Raw genomic sequence first — 14,318 nt, forward strand, 5'->3', positions numbered from 1 at the left:
AGAAAATAAAATCACAAGCTGTCATAGCTTGAATTTTTTCCTAGTATATCCATCATTTTTACTGGTTACAAGAGTCAATCCTTCAGTACCATCACACATTTTCTGTGTTTTTTAGAGTCTGACCCCCATAAAACTTTGTAAAGCACTAAACTGTTATGATATCTTCAATCCTCAAGGCAGACAAATTATTGCATTCTTTTACATGGTAAAATGAAATATGTGGAAACAAGTTTTCTTTGCTAAATTTTACAGTAGGTGAAAACATTAATTTGGAGAACAGTTATATAGCACACTAGAGGAAAATGACAGATTAAAACTACATTTCAACAAAACAAAGTCAAGTGCACAGAATTATTTACTGTGAAGTTGTGATTACAAAAGACCCCTTACCTTGCTAATCTCTTTACGATAGAGTGGCATCTTCTTCATTAACTGGGACAGAGCAGATATGGATAACTGGAAAGAAATGACCCAAGTTGAAAATCTGTTCCCCCAGTAAATGACATGCTTATTTACCTTCCTGTTGCAGCTTGCTTCCCCCACAACCCCTGAAAATTCCAGTTGAGAAAAGTCTTAATTTCTCTAGTAGATCCATCAGTTACATGGATCTGATCAGTTGAAAATAACTAAATTACCAGGCAAAACAATATCTCAACTTAAGCAACTTACTTTTCCATCTGCTGCTTTTGTTTTTGATGAAGCATCTTTCAAAAGTTTTGGTATCTCCCTGAAGAAAAGAGGAAAATAATGAAAGGCAACAGCACATGAGTGCTTAAATTTTTTCTTAAAATCTTAAAAGAACTGTGCAACAAGAATTTCTGAATCAAAGTAAAAGCCTGAAATACAGGTCTGTCTTCAGAGAAAAGAGTGATTTTTTACAAAGGAAATATTAAACATTCTATTTGCAATATCTTCATAATATCATTTGATGCAGTAGCTTGGTAGCACTACATGCAAAATAATGCCTTCAGATTTAAAATATTTGAAAATACTTGCCAGGAAATGACTTGATTTCCATTTACCTCAAGAACTGCAAGTAGCATTAGTATAACTGCATACCTGGTACAATACTGTATTTTTAAAGCACAATTTCTTCCTGGCATTGATTACTTAAGTGAATCCAATCTGTAAACCATGTTCATTACTGCCTGTATTCCCAGTGAACAGCTCTAACACCCTCCCTGTCACAGAAACCAAGAGCTGGCTTTGTTATTTATGCACATACTCTATCACATCTGCAATGTGCTTGTGCCGCATCTTCACCCACAGGTCATCATCTTCCTCCAAAATTGCCTCCTTTTCCTTCCCACCAGAGCCTTCTGTTTTGTATCTTCCAAGAGAAAATTCAGAAAATTATTTGGGGTTTGGATTTCTGCCAATTCTCATCACTTATTACAGGATTATTTGTAACAGTTTAATCAACATAAATGGTAACAGCAGTAATTGACAAAGGTTTTAATTTATAAGCCAAGCCAGTGCCTGAGAAAATATAATTTACAGGATTTTACAGATTACATATTTTAACACAGATGCATCAGATGAATTTTAGAAAGATTCTTTGGGGCAAGAACTTCTGGACATTCTTTTTAAACCAACAGTGACGAGAGTTTTAAACACACATTTACATGCACCTCAATTTCTCTTCAGTTTTGATTTCAAATGCAAAAAGCACAAAGTAATACACACTGCAATTGCCAAGTGCAGCTTTCTTTCTGTACTATAAGACTTTATAACTAAGGGAAATTGAAGTTACATTCACTGACAAAATACTAAGCAGGACAAACTACTTCACATATAAAAGCAACTGCTGCACAGCATAACAGAGCAGCTATTACGTGACTATAAACAGCAATAAACCTAAAACAAGACCACAATCATGCCACATAATATTTTCACATTTACAAAAACTCACACAGTGCAGATTGCCAGAATGCAAAAGAATGAAAAAAATTACAAGATTAATGACCAAAGTCAGATCATGACTCCCTAGAAAACATTGTGCTACATTTTCATACCCAGCAATGTAACCCAGACTCACTTTCAGACTCACAGTCTACACCTGCTAATAAAATCTTCACTCAGTGCTTCTGACTGAAGATACACATTCCTCTTTGCTTGGCTAAACAATGAGCCCATCAGGTCTCTTTTGCTTAAGTGGGTCATCAGAAAGCAAAGTCCTACCAAAACCATTGCTGTCAGAACAATCAGACAGCAAAGCACATAACTTATGCAAATTAACATTACACCACTCCAAACAGTGCTTATAAACTGAATATGACAGATTTAAATGTGTATTTACAATAAAACATGTAAATTTTAACAACTACACAAATTAAATTATTGGAGCTATAGAAGTGAGCATACCTGAGAAATAACCTAGCTTTTTCTCAGTATTCAGTTAATGGTATTGCTTGTTTTGTTATGCCAAAAAATTGAGAATATGAAAGAAAATCTAGAGAATCTCAATGTGCACTCCCAAGGCTTTACTTCAAGAGTAGTACAAGGTTCTTAGTTCTTAAAAAATGCAATTTGGTGGACTCAAAACTTAACAAAAATGCCAATTAGATCCTACCTAATATCAACTAAGGGAGGAAGTTAAGAAAATGATGAAGTTACAAATACAAGAGGGAAGACTAACAATAAGTGAAGCAACCATTATGCAATATAAGCAGCTAATATTGCCATGGTGCAATTGAGCTGAACAATTTCAGGGATTTTATAATCAAGAATAAACTATTTAGAGGGGTTTTTTTTAAGTACTTGCTTGTAAGTATCATTTTCAATGGGTAGCAGATCATATGCCATTGCCTGGAAGGTGAGCTCATGGAGTACAGTTGATACTGGGTCAAAACCACGATCAATTATTATTAGTTGGGAGTGGGTTTTAGCCTAGAAAGCCATCAAACAAACACAAAGTTAAGACATACAGGAGAAAGTTAATGCATGTTAAATCTATTTGCATTAAGTCACAGCACTGCAGGTATTTTTAGAAAAATAACTGAAAAGCACTGAATTAGGGTCCAAGTGTTTGTCTGAACATTTGAATTATATACAATGGTTTTAAATATGGTTTAAGGCAATGCTCTTAGCCCACTGCAATACACTCAAATATGAATTTTATTAGTCTAGTGAACAAAAAAGGTAAAAAAAAAACAAACAAAACCCCAAAAATGCTGCCCAGAGATAATAATAGATAACTTCATTGTTTGTATTGCAGATCAGATAGTGCTGCAATACAGGAAAAGACCTCCAAACATTCAACTGAAAGTTTCATTTTGGGATTCAGTGAAGTGGCAGTAGCAGCAGGAACATTTATTTCTGTAGCAAAGTGCAAAGTCAAAATCAGAATGGTTTACCCCATGGTTTTGTGTTTAAGCAGCTGCCCTAATCAGGCCTGATTTGTAGTGACAAATCAAAACCATGATTTATGTGAACAGCTGTATCTTTGTAGACAATAAGTCCCTTCAGGGGAAACATTTCAATTCTGGAGTAAACCCCTTCTATACCTTCCATGGCCTTATGGAAGGTGACATTAAAACAACATTTATCCACTGGTCTTCAGGTTTGTAGCATCCCCCTACATTATCACAGGGCTAATTTTTCAAATAAAATTACTTTGATCACACAAATACAGCTTTAGTCCAACAGTATTACCTCTACATGGCTTTCATACACAAAAACAACTAAATGGCAACTAGTTGCCTTTATTATTAAATAATATCTATATTTGTAGAACTTAACTGTTGAAGAATATTTCAAAGATTTTTTCCCCCAGACATACGAAAAAAGTTTAAAAAAAATAAACATTTTAGTTCATCTTCTACCTTTATTTGGCTTCTCTCATCTGTTTTGTAGTAGTTTTCAAGACTTTTTTCAACAAGTTGTGCAAGTTTGCTGGCTCTATCAGATGGTCCACTGGGAAAAAAGGAAGCATGCAAAAATAAGTTACATTTCTTCATCAGAACACTAAAATGCTACCTTTAAAACTGAAAACTCCCTAGACTGATGCTCTGCTTTCATGAGTTTCCAAACTCAATTTTAAATATTTCCAATATGTTTTCACTTTTACATTATAATTTCACTCTTTGAATGCTTCAGGTATTTTACACAGCACAAACAGCTTCAGCCAAAAGACTGGCATTAGCTGGAACATGGCCCAGCACCTAAAGTTTCACTCAGAGGTGGGAAACAAGAAAGAAAAAAGAGAAAGAACAGGGAAAAAAACCAAAACCAGTCAAGCAACTGTTTGTTACCTTTGCAGAGAATAAGACACCACTTCACATTACACCACAGAATGCAGTCCTTGAATACAATTTCAGAAGCCTACTTTGACTTCAAAGATAGTAAATCCCTTTCAAAGTTGAAAAGAGGCATTCTTCTCAATATCTCTACTACAAGAAATCCCGATCCCATGTGCCACAGCAATTTCTGAATTCCTTGGTGCCAAGCAGAGCTGCAAATGGCTGAACAGCAGCAGCTCTGTTACAGGATTATGGCATACAAGAATGCAGCCTATCAGTGTCACCCCACTGACCAGACATGAAACAAACCATTCAGAACAAGACAGGGTATAGCAAGTACTGTTACATGCATGTACACAGAAAAACACTGCCCCACCTACACTTCACAAATTCCTATCATTCCATATTTCAGACTTGTGGATTAAAAACAATTAATCCGCAACCGCAAAGGGAAAAAAACCCAAAAAAACTATGCTGCAGCCTTGAGCTATGACCAAATAATGTGCTAGGCCCTAGAAGTGAGAGCAATTACTATAAAACACTAATTTTGTCCCACCTTTTATATCGCACTCCTGGGTTCTCATCTAGTGTGGCACACAGGGTGACAATTTGTTCAGCCATGACTTGCAGTACAGCATCTTTATCCTTTGTCTTTTCCAGAGTGGGACTGTAGCAGCGGTAGAAGGCATCTGGGATGTTGAGAGTAAATACCTACGCAAAGCACAAGCAAGAGAAAAAGAGCCTAACTTTCAGATTGACAAAACACCTGGTAAAAAGTTTGCTAATGATTTAAAATTGCAAGAACAAGTCATACACAGGACACTTAAGAAAAAAACCCAAACAAACCCACACTTCATTCCTCTATCCCTGCTAAGCTCATCTTCTTGTTCTCAGACTTTTTCCCTATTACTCTACTGTGTAAGTTGCTCTATTTTTCAAATTATGGAAGGAAGGACAGATGGAAGGAAGGAACTAAACACCTGTCAGTGCCTTGTACAGAGCCATACAATGCAATATCAGAAGGTTAAATTGGTTTAAAATAAAAATGTACATATTTTACCTGCTTTTAATATGAAGAATTTACCTTGAATAGCTGAAATGCTTTAAATGCATTAAATCTTGATTAAAGTAGCTTAGTACTACGGAGATGAAAGGTTTTTTCAACAGTTTTGTAAATGGAATGCAAACATAGGTACAATCCCATTGTCAGTAAATGGATTTCCTCTAGCTTCAGATGGACTCTGTAACGACAGAGCCATCTAGATAAAGGTGTTTGCTTCACTCAAATAGGTAATCACCTGGACTTTGCCCAGAGCTCAGCCTGATTATTTACCTCTAGCATCCCAGGAAGCAGGCAGACCAGTTCACGTTGTTCCTCTGCTAAGGACTGAAAAGGTTCTCACAACCCCAGATACTGAGAATACAAAACTCCAGTAAAAACAAGAAGAGCGCTGCCCAGCCTTAGTGCTGCTTATTTTCAACTACAGAAAAGTAGTCTTGATTTCTGCTTTCATGGCGAGTCCTCCAGTGAACCAGGACCACAACATTTTCATAGGCTTTGTTTGATACAGAAAAGCAGCTTTGGCAGGGCTCCCAAAACCAGCTTGAAAACTTGTAAACATCAACCTCACTGGAAAGCAAACAAACAGGTCACCATGCTCATTATCCCCTGATGGATTCTCAACCAAAATAATAAAGAACCCTCTATAAATAAAAAGGAATGTGTCTTCAAACCAGGAAACTGCACCACAGCGAGACAGGGCTAGCAGCAATCCCTCCTATATTCACTTGCCACTTGGTACACATAAGAGTTGTCCCCTTGATAGGTTGATAACATTTGACACAGGAAACATTTGTGGTTAGTTCTGGTTAGATCTCCAGCTCCCAGAACTGGGCAGAGCTTGGAGGCCTCACTGTCTTAGTGAGCATCAGTATGCCCTCTGTGTCTGATGAAGGGCATGAGCAACAAATGACTTGTCAACACAACACCCACTGTGTGGCTGCACATGGAAAACACCCATTGGTTTCCCCTGGTAGTATGGATCTTGAATTGAGAATACAGAATTTCCATACTCTCCTCTCACTGAAAAGACTGTCAAGTGGTAGTAGTTTTTGTTCCACTCCCCTTCAGTTCTCTTAGTCCATTTGTTCTCCTTTCCTGACTTTCACCAAAATCTACTTTACCCCTATGCACCAACCTACTCAACCTATCAAAGTAAAACCTCAGTATCAGCAGTAACAAACTCTTACCAAAGGCCAGCCAGAATACTTGCTTGCTCTTAGGGAACAGGTTCCTTCTTTAACCTCCCCATTGCAACTGACACCAAGTCTTGCAAAGAGGTCAAGTGCAAAGAGAAAAACTTTGAGTACAAGAGCATTTGTTTTCATCTGAAAAGCATAAGCAAGCACTGGCAATGTGCCCAAATGGAAATATCTCACAGAGTTTGTCAATCAAAAGCTACACTCTATTCCATTGTTTTCTAGAGGTCAGAAGCACTTGAGAATAATCCTCCAGACTACTGTTAAGGCTAAGAATTAAACTTACCTGAGATTCATAAGGGAAGAATGAAATGTTGATCTCCTTGCATTTCTTTATTGATTTTGCACATGAAGCCTTAATTTTATTGAAGAGGCTGTCAGGACAAACTAGGAGAAAAGAAGAGACTCTAAGTACAAGTAATTTGTACTATTCCAGCTGTCAGCTCACTTATAAACATACAGTATTCAGAGCAGGCAATTCTATATTAAGACACAATTAACCATAAAATACAAAAAAAAAAGCCTAGTCTTCCTAAAGTGAAATAATTTATATAATCAATATTTTGTTAATGAAATCTTTTTTGAGAAGCACCACTGCTCAATTTATACTGGCTTTTTGCAAGCAAAACATTGTTGAACACTCATTAGCAGTCTGCTAGGATGTTGATTTTATCAAAGTAAAGGGTTCTGCTATTTCTTGTCATGTAGCAGAGAAAAAAACATTTCCCAAGCTACAAAAAGAATCATGTGTACATATCTGAGAGCAAAACACAGAGATATGGAATTTAATTAGATCTCCAATGTGTTCCACCTCACTTCCAGGCTATATTGGACCCCAGTCTAGAAACTGAATTTTAGGAATGCATAGATGACATGAATACTACACAAACTTGGAAGTGACAGTTATTTCTCTAACTCAGGAGCTATTTCTCTCAACAGGAAAAGTTTTGGCAAGTATTCAAACTGAAATCTTGCCCACTTGCAACCAAGGAGCACACAGCAAGACAGCAGTACTTTTCCAGAACAGTAACTGCTGCTTCAGCAGGAAATGAAACAAGAAACCAAGAATTTGGATAGTAATTTAATACTGTTTTGAGAACATCCAGTAGCAGATACACAGTCCACAAAGAAGCACACCTCAGTCTCTGCCTTCAGCAGCACATTTGGGGTTTTGTTTTCCCCTCTTTAGAGCCATTTTAGTCACGCTGACTGACTGCAGGGCCATGTGCAGCCACATGAATCCTGCTCCCAGTGATTGTCTCTGCTGCACAATTAATGTCATGCATGCAAGGGCTAAGCAGGCCCCTTCTTTCAGGGAAGGGGAAAGCTGGCTCACAGCTCTGAAGGAACTACCTGAAGCAACCAATTACTGACACAGCTCTTGCACAAAGTTCTCATGTAGTTATGTTTCTGGTACTGTTTTGTTTATGTAGAGATACATAGTTTGACTTGAATTGTCTTCCTCCATACTCCAACACAGGAGAAGACTGAAATACTTAAAAATAAAACAACATTACCTAAATAAAAAGCAGAGGTGGAGAACAATCAAGACTGTTTGGTAATTGTGAAAGAAATTACTATTGCCACACAGCATGATGATCACAGCCTGGCAACCCAGATATATGCTTAATGACTTGAGTCTCAAACCTTCTAGCAAGAAACAGGGTCCAAATTTTTCATTTACTCAGCTACAGACAAGAGAAGTGAGCAGCTTACTTATTTACCCATATAAAGTTACCAAACTACAACCCCAGAGCTTACTTACAGTCAGTGAAATACACGTATGCTGCTTTGTATCTGCTGGATGGTTTATTAATGAAGTCATCAATCAGTCCATCTACAGACTTAGGGGGCAAGAAAAACAAGGAAATAAAAACAAAAAACATCATGCCAGTGTTTTGCCTTTCTACACATACCAGACAAAGCTTCTCCCTCCTCCCCTCCTGCTCTATTACCAAGACCCACTTAGGAATACACATTTCAACATATAAGAAAACACCAAAGTTTAAGATTTTTAATTCCAGATGAGGAATAACAAGCAATTACAGGTGATCAGTCATGCACCAACCTCCTTTCAGGAAGCACACACATCACAGTTTTTGCATCATTTTCCAGCTGTAACAGTGCTGAGATTTATTGTCTCAAGAATTTTTAGGAAGTAACAGTAATCTCTAATTAGAGACATTACTTTGAATTCCATTTTTCAATGTATTGTATCATGATGTGATACAACATGTCTTTCAGTGAGGTTACAATTGCTAAGCAATGATCCAGTGCCTACATTGACCACAAGATACACATATTCCATGGTGGCACTATGTCGTTTCATCTTGGGAAATTAGGCATCACACAGAGGAGTATCACAGAAAATGCAAAGGTAAAGTACTGCATAGCTGTACACAGTAAATAACATTTATTTTAAAATAAGGAGTTTTTTTCAGTCTGAAAGATCTTGCAACACTTTAAAATACTAACCTTTTTGGTGGGAGTTATTAAATATATTGCTTTCATGTGTGGGACAGGCTCACGGGTTTTATATACATTCTCCACCACTATAAAGTAAGAAATATGACATGGTTATAATTAGGACCATTATGCATCTTTAAGGAAAACACTGCACATATTTTACTTCATTTTTATCAACTCTGTATTAACTGCAATCAAGTTGTCCACAATATTAGAGGTAAGGAGGTACCTTCTGCCAAGAGTCTTGATTTCTTGGTTATCTTATATACAGAAGGTTACCACAAGGCTTTCTCAGCTCTCAGTCTAGTGACAACTAAAGCTGTAGGACTAAGTCCTTCCCAGGTATTCTACACTTCTACAACAGAATGGCAATGCAAACCTACTCCAGGCTCTCTTGCCCCTCTCCTGGCAAGAGAGTTCTTTTTCCAGCACAGTGAAGGAGAGGGACAGAGAAACTATGCAGGGCATCACTTTGGACTACAGCCTCTTCTGTCCTTTGTTTGCCTATGTCCTGGGCAATTACTCTGTTTCAACATAATTGCAGGCACAAATTAAGACATTTTTCAGCAAATCAGCTTCACTCATCTCTTGTTTTTCTCTGTTTAATAAAGTCATTACTGTATAGTTTTACAATACACTAGCTTGAGAATGCAGAGATATTCTTGTGGCTCAGAAATTTTGTGGGGGAGGAACAAGGAAGATAAGTAATGTCAGACATCTGGATGTGGAAAGACAGGTTCCTTTCAGCAGTGCGCTCACTAAAAAGAAAAGGTTTCTTCTTGATGAAAAGGATACATGCTCACCAAAAGTTTCTCACAAAGGATAAGTAGCACTTATGAGTTAAAACACACACCAAAAAGCAAAATTGATACAGCTCTACTATTATATTTTCAGAATAATCACATTATGCTAAATAACTGGAATAAGAATAGTATTGTGGAATAAATAACCAGGTCTAAACAATGCCTTCTTACACAAGCATTTCTGAAAATCTACACCTAAAGCTAATTAAAACTAGTTCATTTACATCTTGGGAATTTATTTCAATTTCAAAAATAGGCACCAGCAAGCAAACACCCATTCCTACCTCACCAAAAACCCCAAACCAAAAACCACCACAACAACCAAACAACAACAACAAAAAAAGTAAAAGTACAAAAAACACCAAAAACCCCAAACAAACAAACAAAACAAAACAAAAAAACAAAAAAAAAACAAACCACAAATCCTTAGAGCAATCTTTAAGGAAAAAAAATTAAAGGAGGATCTGAGCTTTCAGGCAGAGAAACATTTGGTGTTTTCCTTTTAAAAAAACCAAAAAACAAAACACAATTGACTAATGATTGTAGAAGCCTAAAAGTCTACTATTTTAATATCCCATAACTACTCATCTTCATCAACCAAATAAAGATCATTTCTTCCAAGGGTACTATCAATTTCAGTCTTTCCCTTTTTCTTACCAGGATACTGCCATTGGTGTATCAATAAGAATTATGCTTACCTGTGACACCCTCTGCCAGTAGATCACTCATTTTGCAGCACAGTGACAGTAATTTAGTAGTGTAATCATCTAAGAGCATTACCTAAACATATTTTAAAAAAACACACACAAGTATGTAGATACATTAATCAGCTATATTAAACCCATGTCATTTCCTCAACAACTTGCCATAAAAGTTTGAAGCTACAACTATTTTATCACTCTATTTTTTCATTACCTGCATACACTAACATTGCAAGGGGAAATTAATTGCAGAAGACGGCTCCTAATGGACAGGATTTCCAAAGACAAGCTCAATCTTAAATTTGAGCTTTGTTCCCCCTCACTCATACTAGAAAGTACTCGGAAAGTTTCACTTGGACACAAGTTTTTTGAATTCCTGCTAATTTATCCCATGGCCTGCTCAAATATTTATTTTAAAACTGTTTTAAACCTGTATTTATTTTAAAACTGTTTTATAGCTTAAGCAGTTCTACAGGTATCATACAGTTCATACAGTTCTACAGGTATCATACTGCTGAATCCTGCTTCACATGTACTGCAGTACAGTGTAATTTTGGAAATTAATAAATTTCAAAAGGGAAATGAAGATAAACACAAACAGTTTCTAATTTTTCTTCACATCTAATAAAAAAAAGAGACTACTAGCCATTTTTTCTTCCTGTAATAGCCTCTAGATTTTTCAATATGCATTATACAGAGATCTGAGTTCCCAAAAGTCTATTACTTGGACAGAAAACAATCTTGAGTGAAAATGCCAGACATTAATTTTATCTATTTATTCTCTATTCAGTGATACAGATTTCTTGTTTGAGTGATGACAGAATTCTTATAAAAATTTTAACAAAATTGTACCTTCCATTCTTCCTCTTTGGTAAAGTCATCAAATACTGCTGATTTCAGCTCTGTAAGAAGAAACAGTTCACCAGTTAGAGGAATCCAATTGTTACTAAGAAAGAAAAAAATAATTCACCCACTTAGACTCATATATTCAGAGCCCTAAAAAGAAAAATGAAAAAAAACCAAACCCCATACTGATAAATACTTGCACAATTCTTCACCACAAACTGTCCCTGCCTGTGTCTAGGACTGTACACAGGAGTAATAACAAATTTTTAACCACATGAAAATTTTATTAACCTTCATATTTTCTGACAACACTCTTGCTAGTTAATTAAAAGAAATTCTGTGCAATGCTAAAGACTAAGTGCCCAACAACCTTGTCCAAAATCTCAAATATTATGTTTTTTCTACAATATTTGCCTATAAAAGACACCAGAACATACAAATGGATAATTCAGTTGTCTTGAACCTCATTTCTGCTATAAAAAAATAGAAGTCAGTTTTCTTCCATAATAATATTAAAGTGCCCCTGCACTATTCCAGCTGTTATTGATTTTGCCCTCAACCTGCAGCTGCTTCACCCAAATAATTGACCTACATTGGTTTACAGGCTCTCAAAATCATTTCTCTCCTGCAAGCATTCTGGACACACAAAAAGCAAACCCAGGTTAGTGCTCCATTTTTGTCCAGGCTTTCATTTTCTTCTCACAGATTTTATACCAACCATACACCCTAACTACCTTTTCAGATTTTGTCTTCTCTGAATACATTTAATTAGTTTACAAAAGCTTTTTTTCTTCTACCTTTACTTCACTATCTAGGAAAGAACTATACACAGCACTGACGGAACAGCAGGCTGCCAAATTCCTGTGTGGAAAAAAAAAGAAGCAAACCACACCTTGGCAAAATTAATGACCCGTTTATAACATACTTCCTGAAGAAAGGACTGTTAAGCAAGTGCTACAAAAAACAGAATTGCTAAAATGCTGAATCATTTACAAAAATTATTATAGCTATCTATGGCTAGGCTAGAACTCCTTATACAAGTCTACAAAACAATTTAAAGTTGAGGAAAAAAAAATGAAAAGACAGAATTTCTTGTGGAAAGGACTTAATTTAGAGATTAACTATATACAGCAGCTCTCTGTATGTCCTGATTTTATCCATGGGAACTACTGTCTCCTAAGTACAGGTAGCTCTCTCTCTGTCCTCACAACTGCGAGCTTAACTGAGGACAAACTTGTGTGAATTAACTTTTCCACACACTTCTGCTTCAACTCCACACACCACAGGTATAACTTCTGTGCCTATTTACAGAGCAGGAACAAGATACACATGGATACAAACTGCTACATAAAGCATCAGCATCACTATTTTCACACAAATCAGCCTTAGTAAAACCCCCTCATGTTTTGCTGAAACATTAGGAAGCAGCAGTTTATGGCCTTCAATTACCCATTTAAAAAGTGCCAGACAATGTCTAAAACTTAGTTCATCAATTTTCACTGTTGTTATGGTCTTGGAAAGACAAGAGAAACAAGATGACTAACAAAGCATTCATTTCGGAAGTTCCTCTTAACTAAGCTTGTAATGTAAATGTTTTATTATTCACACTGCTTCACTGTCACTCTAATCTTTGTTCCTCACACTGGCAACACAATTTTCAAACGTCTTTATTCCCCTTAACGACACACTTAATGTCCTCCCTTTTAAGGTCCAAGTCTTCTATAAAATATCTCAGGACAAAACACTGGCATTACAGTCACAGGCACAAAGAGCAAGACAACAGGATAAGCAAAGCAGCAAAAGTGGGGATTTCTACGGTTTAAGGTTTAAACAAAGGTATCGAGCAGGGTACAGGTGCCAGCAATTAGGACTGAACTCCAAAGGGACAGTCTGCTTTTCACTTCTAGTGACAAACGAACAGCCTTCAGGTGGAAGCAAAGGAGAAAAACGAAAACAAGACGGCAGCAGGACCTCCCCATTTCAGCGACAGTCGCCGGGCTGGCTGAGCAGCTCATGGAGTCACAACCTCTGTACAATTAAGCTCGGGATGAGGTGGCCGCCTATGCCTTTTCCCCAAAGGTCTCACACTACCTGAAATACTACCAGCCTTTCTACTCCAGAAAGGAAAGGAGCAGTTACAACTTCATTTTCTGTAACAAACACCAGCAGAACCTGCTCCAAAACACGGAGATAAAAATCTGCAGTTCACTTGTAAGCCTACCTGGGAACACCTTCAACTTTTTCTACCAAAAACCGTGAAGCCAAACACAAAGAGAGAGAGAGCAGAGCCCCTTCTGGGACCGGAGCACTCTCCAAAAGGAGCAGGTCGGAGGTAATAGAGAAGTGCTTGAAGAGCTGACTTAGGTTTAGGTTCTTTAAGAGCCCGTCAGGCGGGCTGTAGCTTACAGTGCTCACCCTTATCTCGGAAAAGGCACAAGCGTCTCTTTGCAGCGCTGTCACTGCGGACACCCGCGGCACCGCCGCAAGCCGGGGCAGCCACCTCCCACCAGCGCGCCGAGCCCTGGAACAGCCGGCAGCAGCCGCCACCCGCAGCCCCCGCCGGACACCGGCTGCCCACAGAGCCTCCCGGGCCCGACCCCAGCCCCGCTCGGCCGCCTCAGCTCCGACAGCAACGCGGCTCCGGCCGCGTCGGGAGCGGCCCCGGACCTCACCTCGACGGGCACCCCCGACCCCATGGAGCTACACGGAGCCAGCGCCTCAGCGGCAGAGGCTCCCGGCCAGCCCGCGCCCACGGAACGGCCCCAGGGCGCTCTGGTCGCGGGAGCGGGGAAAGAGCCCCACAGCCACTCACTCTGCCACACGAAGCTCTTCAGCCCCCGCACCGCCGGCGCCATCTTGCTGCCAGCCCCGCCTGGCAGCGCTGCCTTCCCCTCCCTCTTCAAGGGCGGCGGCGGAGGGCGCAGCCCGATCCCGGGCGGGGCGGCTCCTGCCGGCCGGGGGCAGCCCCTCAAGAGGCCGGACCAGCCCACCGGGAGCTGGGC

The 14,318-nt window shown here is 38.6% G+C and overlaps 1 protein-coding gene across 6 annotated transcripts in view; it reads right to left on the reverse strand.

Annotated features, from left to right (window-relative positions):
• Positions 1–14,260, reverse strand: part of STXBP3 (syntaxin binding protein 3) — a 25,765-nt gene extending 11,505 nt beyond the window's left edge. For 3 of the 6 annotated variants that reach the window (XM_071436069.1, XM_071436073.1, XM_071436068.1), the window contains exons 1-12: positions 14,129–14,260; positions 11,323–11,372; positions 10,468–10,549; positions 8,976–9,052; positions 8,266–8,344; positions 6,787–6,887; positions 4,798–4,952; positions 3,825–3,915; positions 2,765–2,889; positions 1,226–1,330; positions 670–727; positions 391–456 (exon numbers count right to left, since the gene is read on the reverse strand). In XM_071436069.1, the coding sequence (XP_071292170.1) occupies positions 391–456; positions 670–727; positions 1,226–1,330; positions 2,765–2,889; positions 3,825–3,915; positions 4,798–4,952; positions 6,787–6,887; positions 8,266–8,344; positions 8,976–9,052; positions 10,468–10,549; positions 11,323–11,372; positions 14,129–14,171 (1,032 nt within the window). In that variant the 5' untranslated portion in view covers positions 14,172–14,260. Of the gene's footprint in view, positions 1–390; positions 457–669; positions 728–1,225; positions 1,331–2,764; positions 2,890–3,824; positions 3,916–4,797; positions 4,953–6,786; positions 6,888–8,265; positions 8,345–8,975; positions 9,053–10,467; positions 10,550–11,322; positions 11,373–13,988; positions 14,102–14,128 lie in introns of those variants that run through there. The other 3 variants (XM_071436070.1, XM_071436072.1, XM_071436071.1) reach the window with 3 other exon arrangements.
• Between the last annotated feature and the right edge of the window lie 58 nt (positions 14,261–14,318).

This window comes from Agelaius tricolor, unplaced genomic scaffold (genome assembly GCF_023055355.1).
Source record: "Agelaius tricolor isolate 1412-34295 unplaced genomic scaffold, bAgeTri1.0.p SCAF_11, whole genome shotgun sequence".
In the NCBI taxonomy this organism is placed as follows: domain Eukaryota; kingdom Metazoa; phylum Chordata; class Aves; order Passeriformes; family Icteridae; genus Agelaius; species Agelaius tricolor.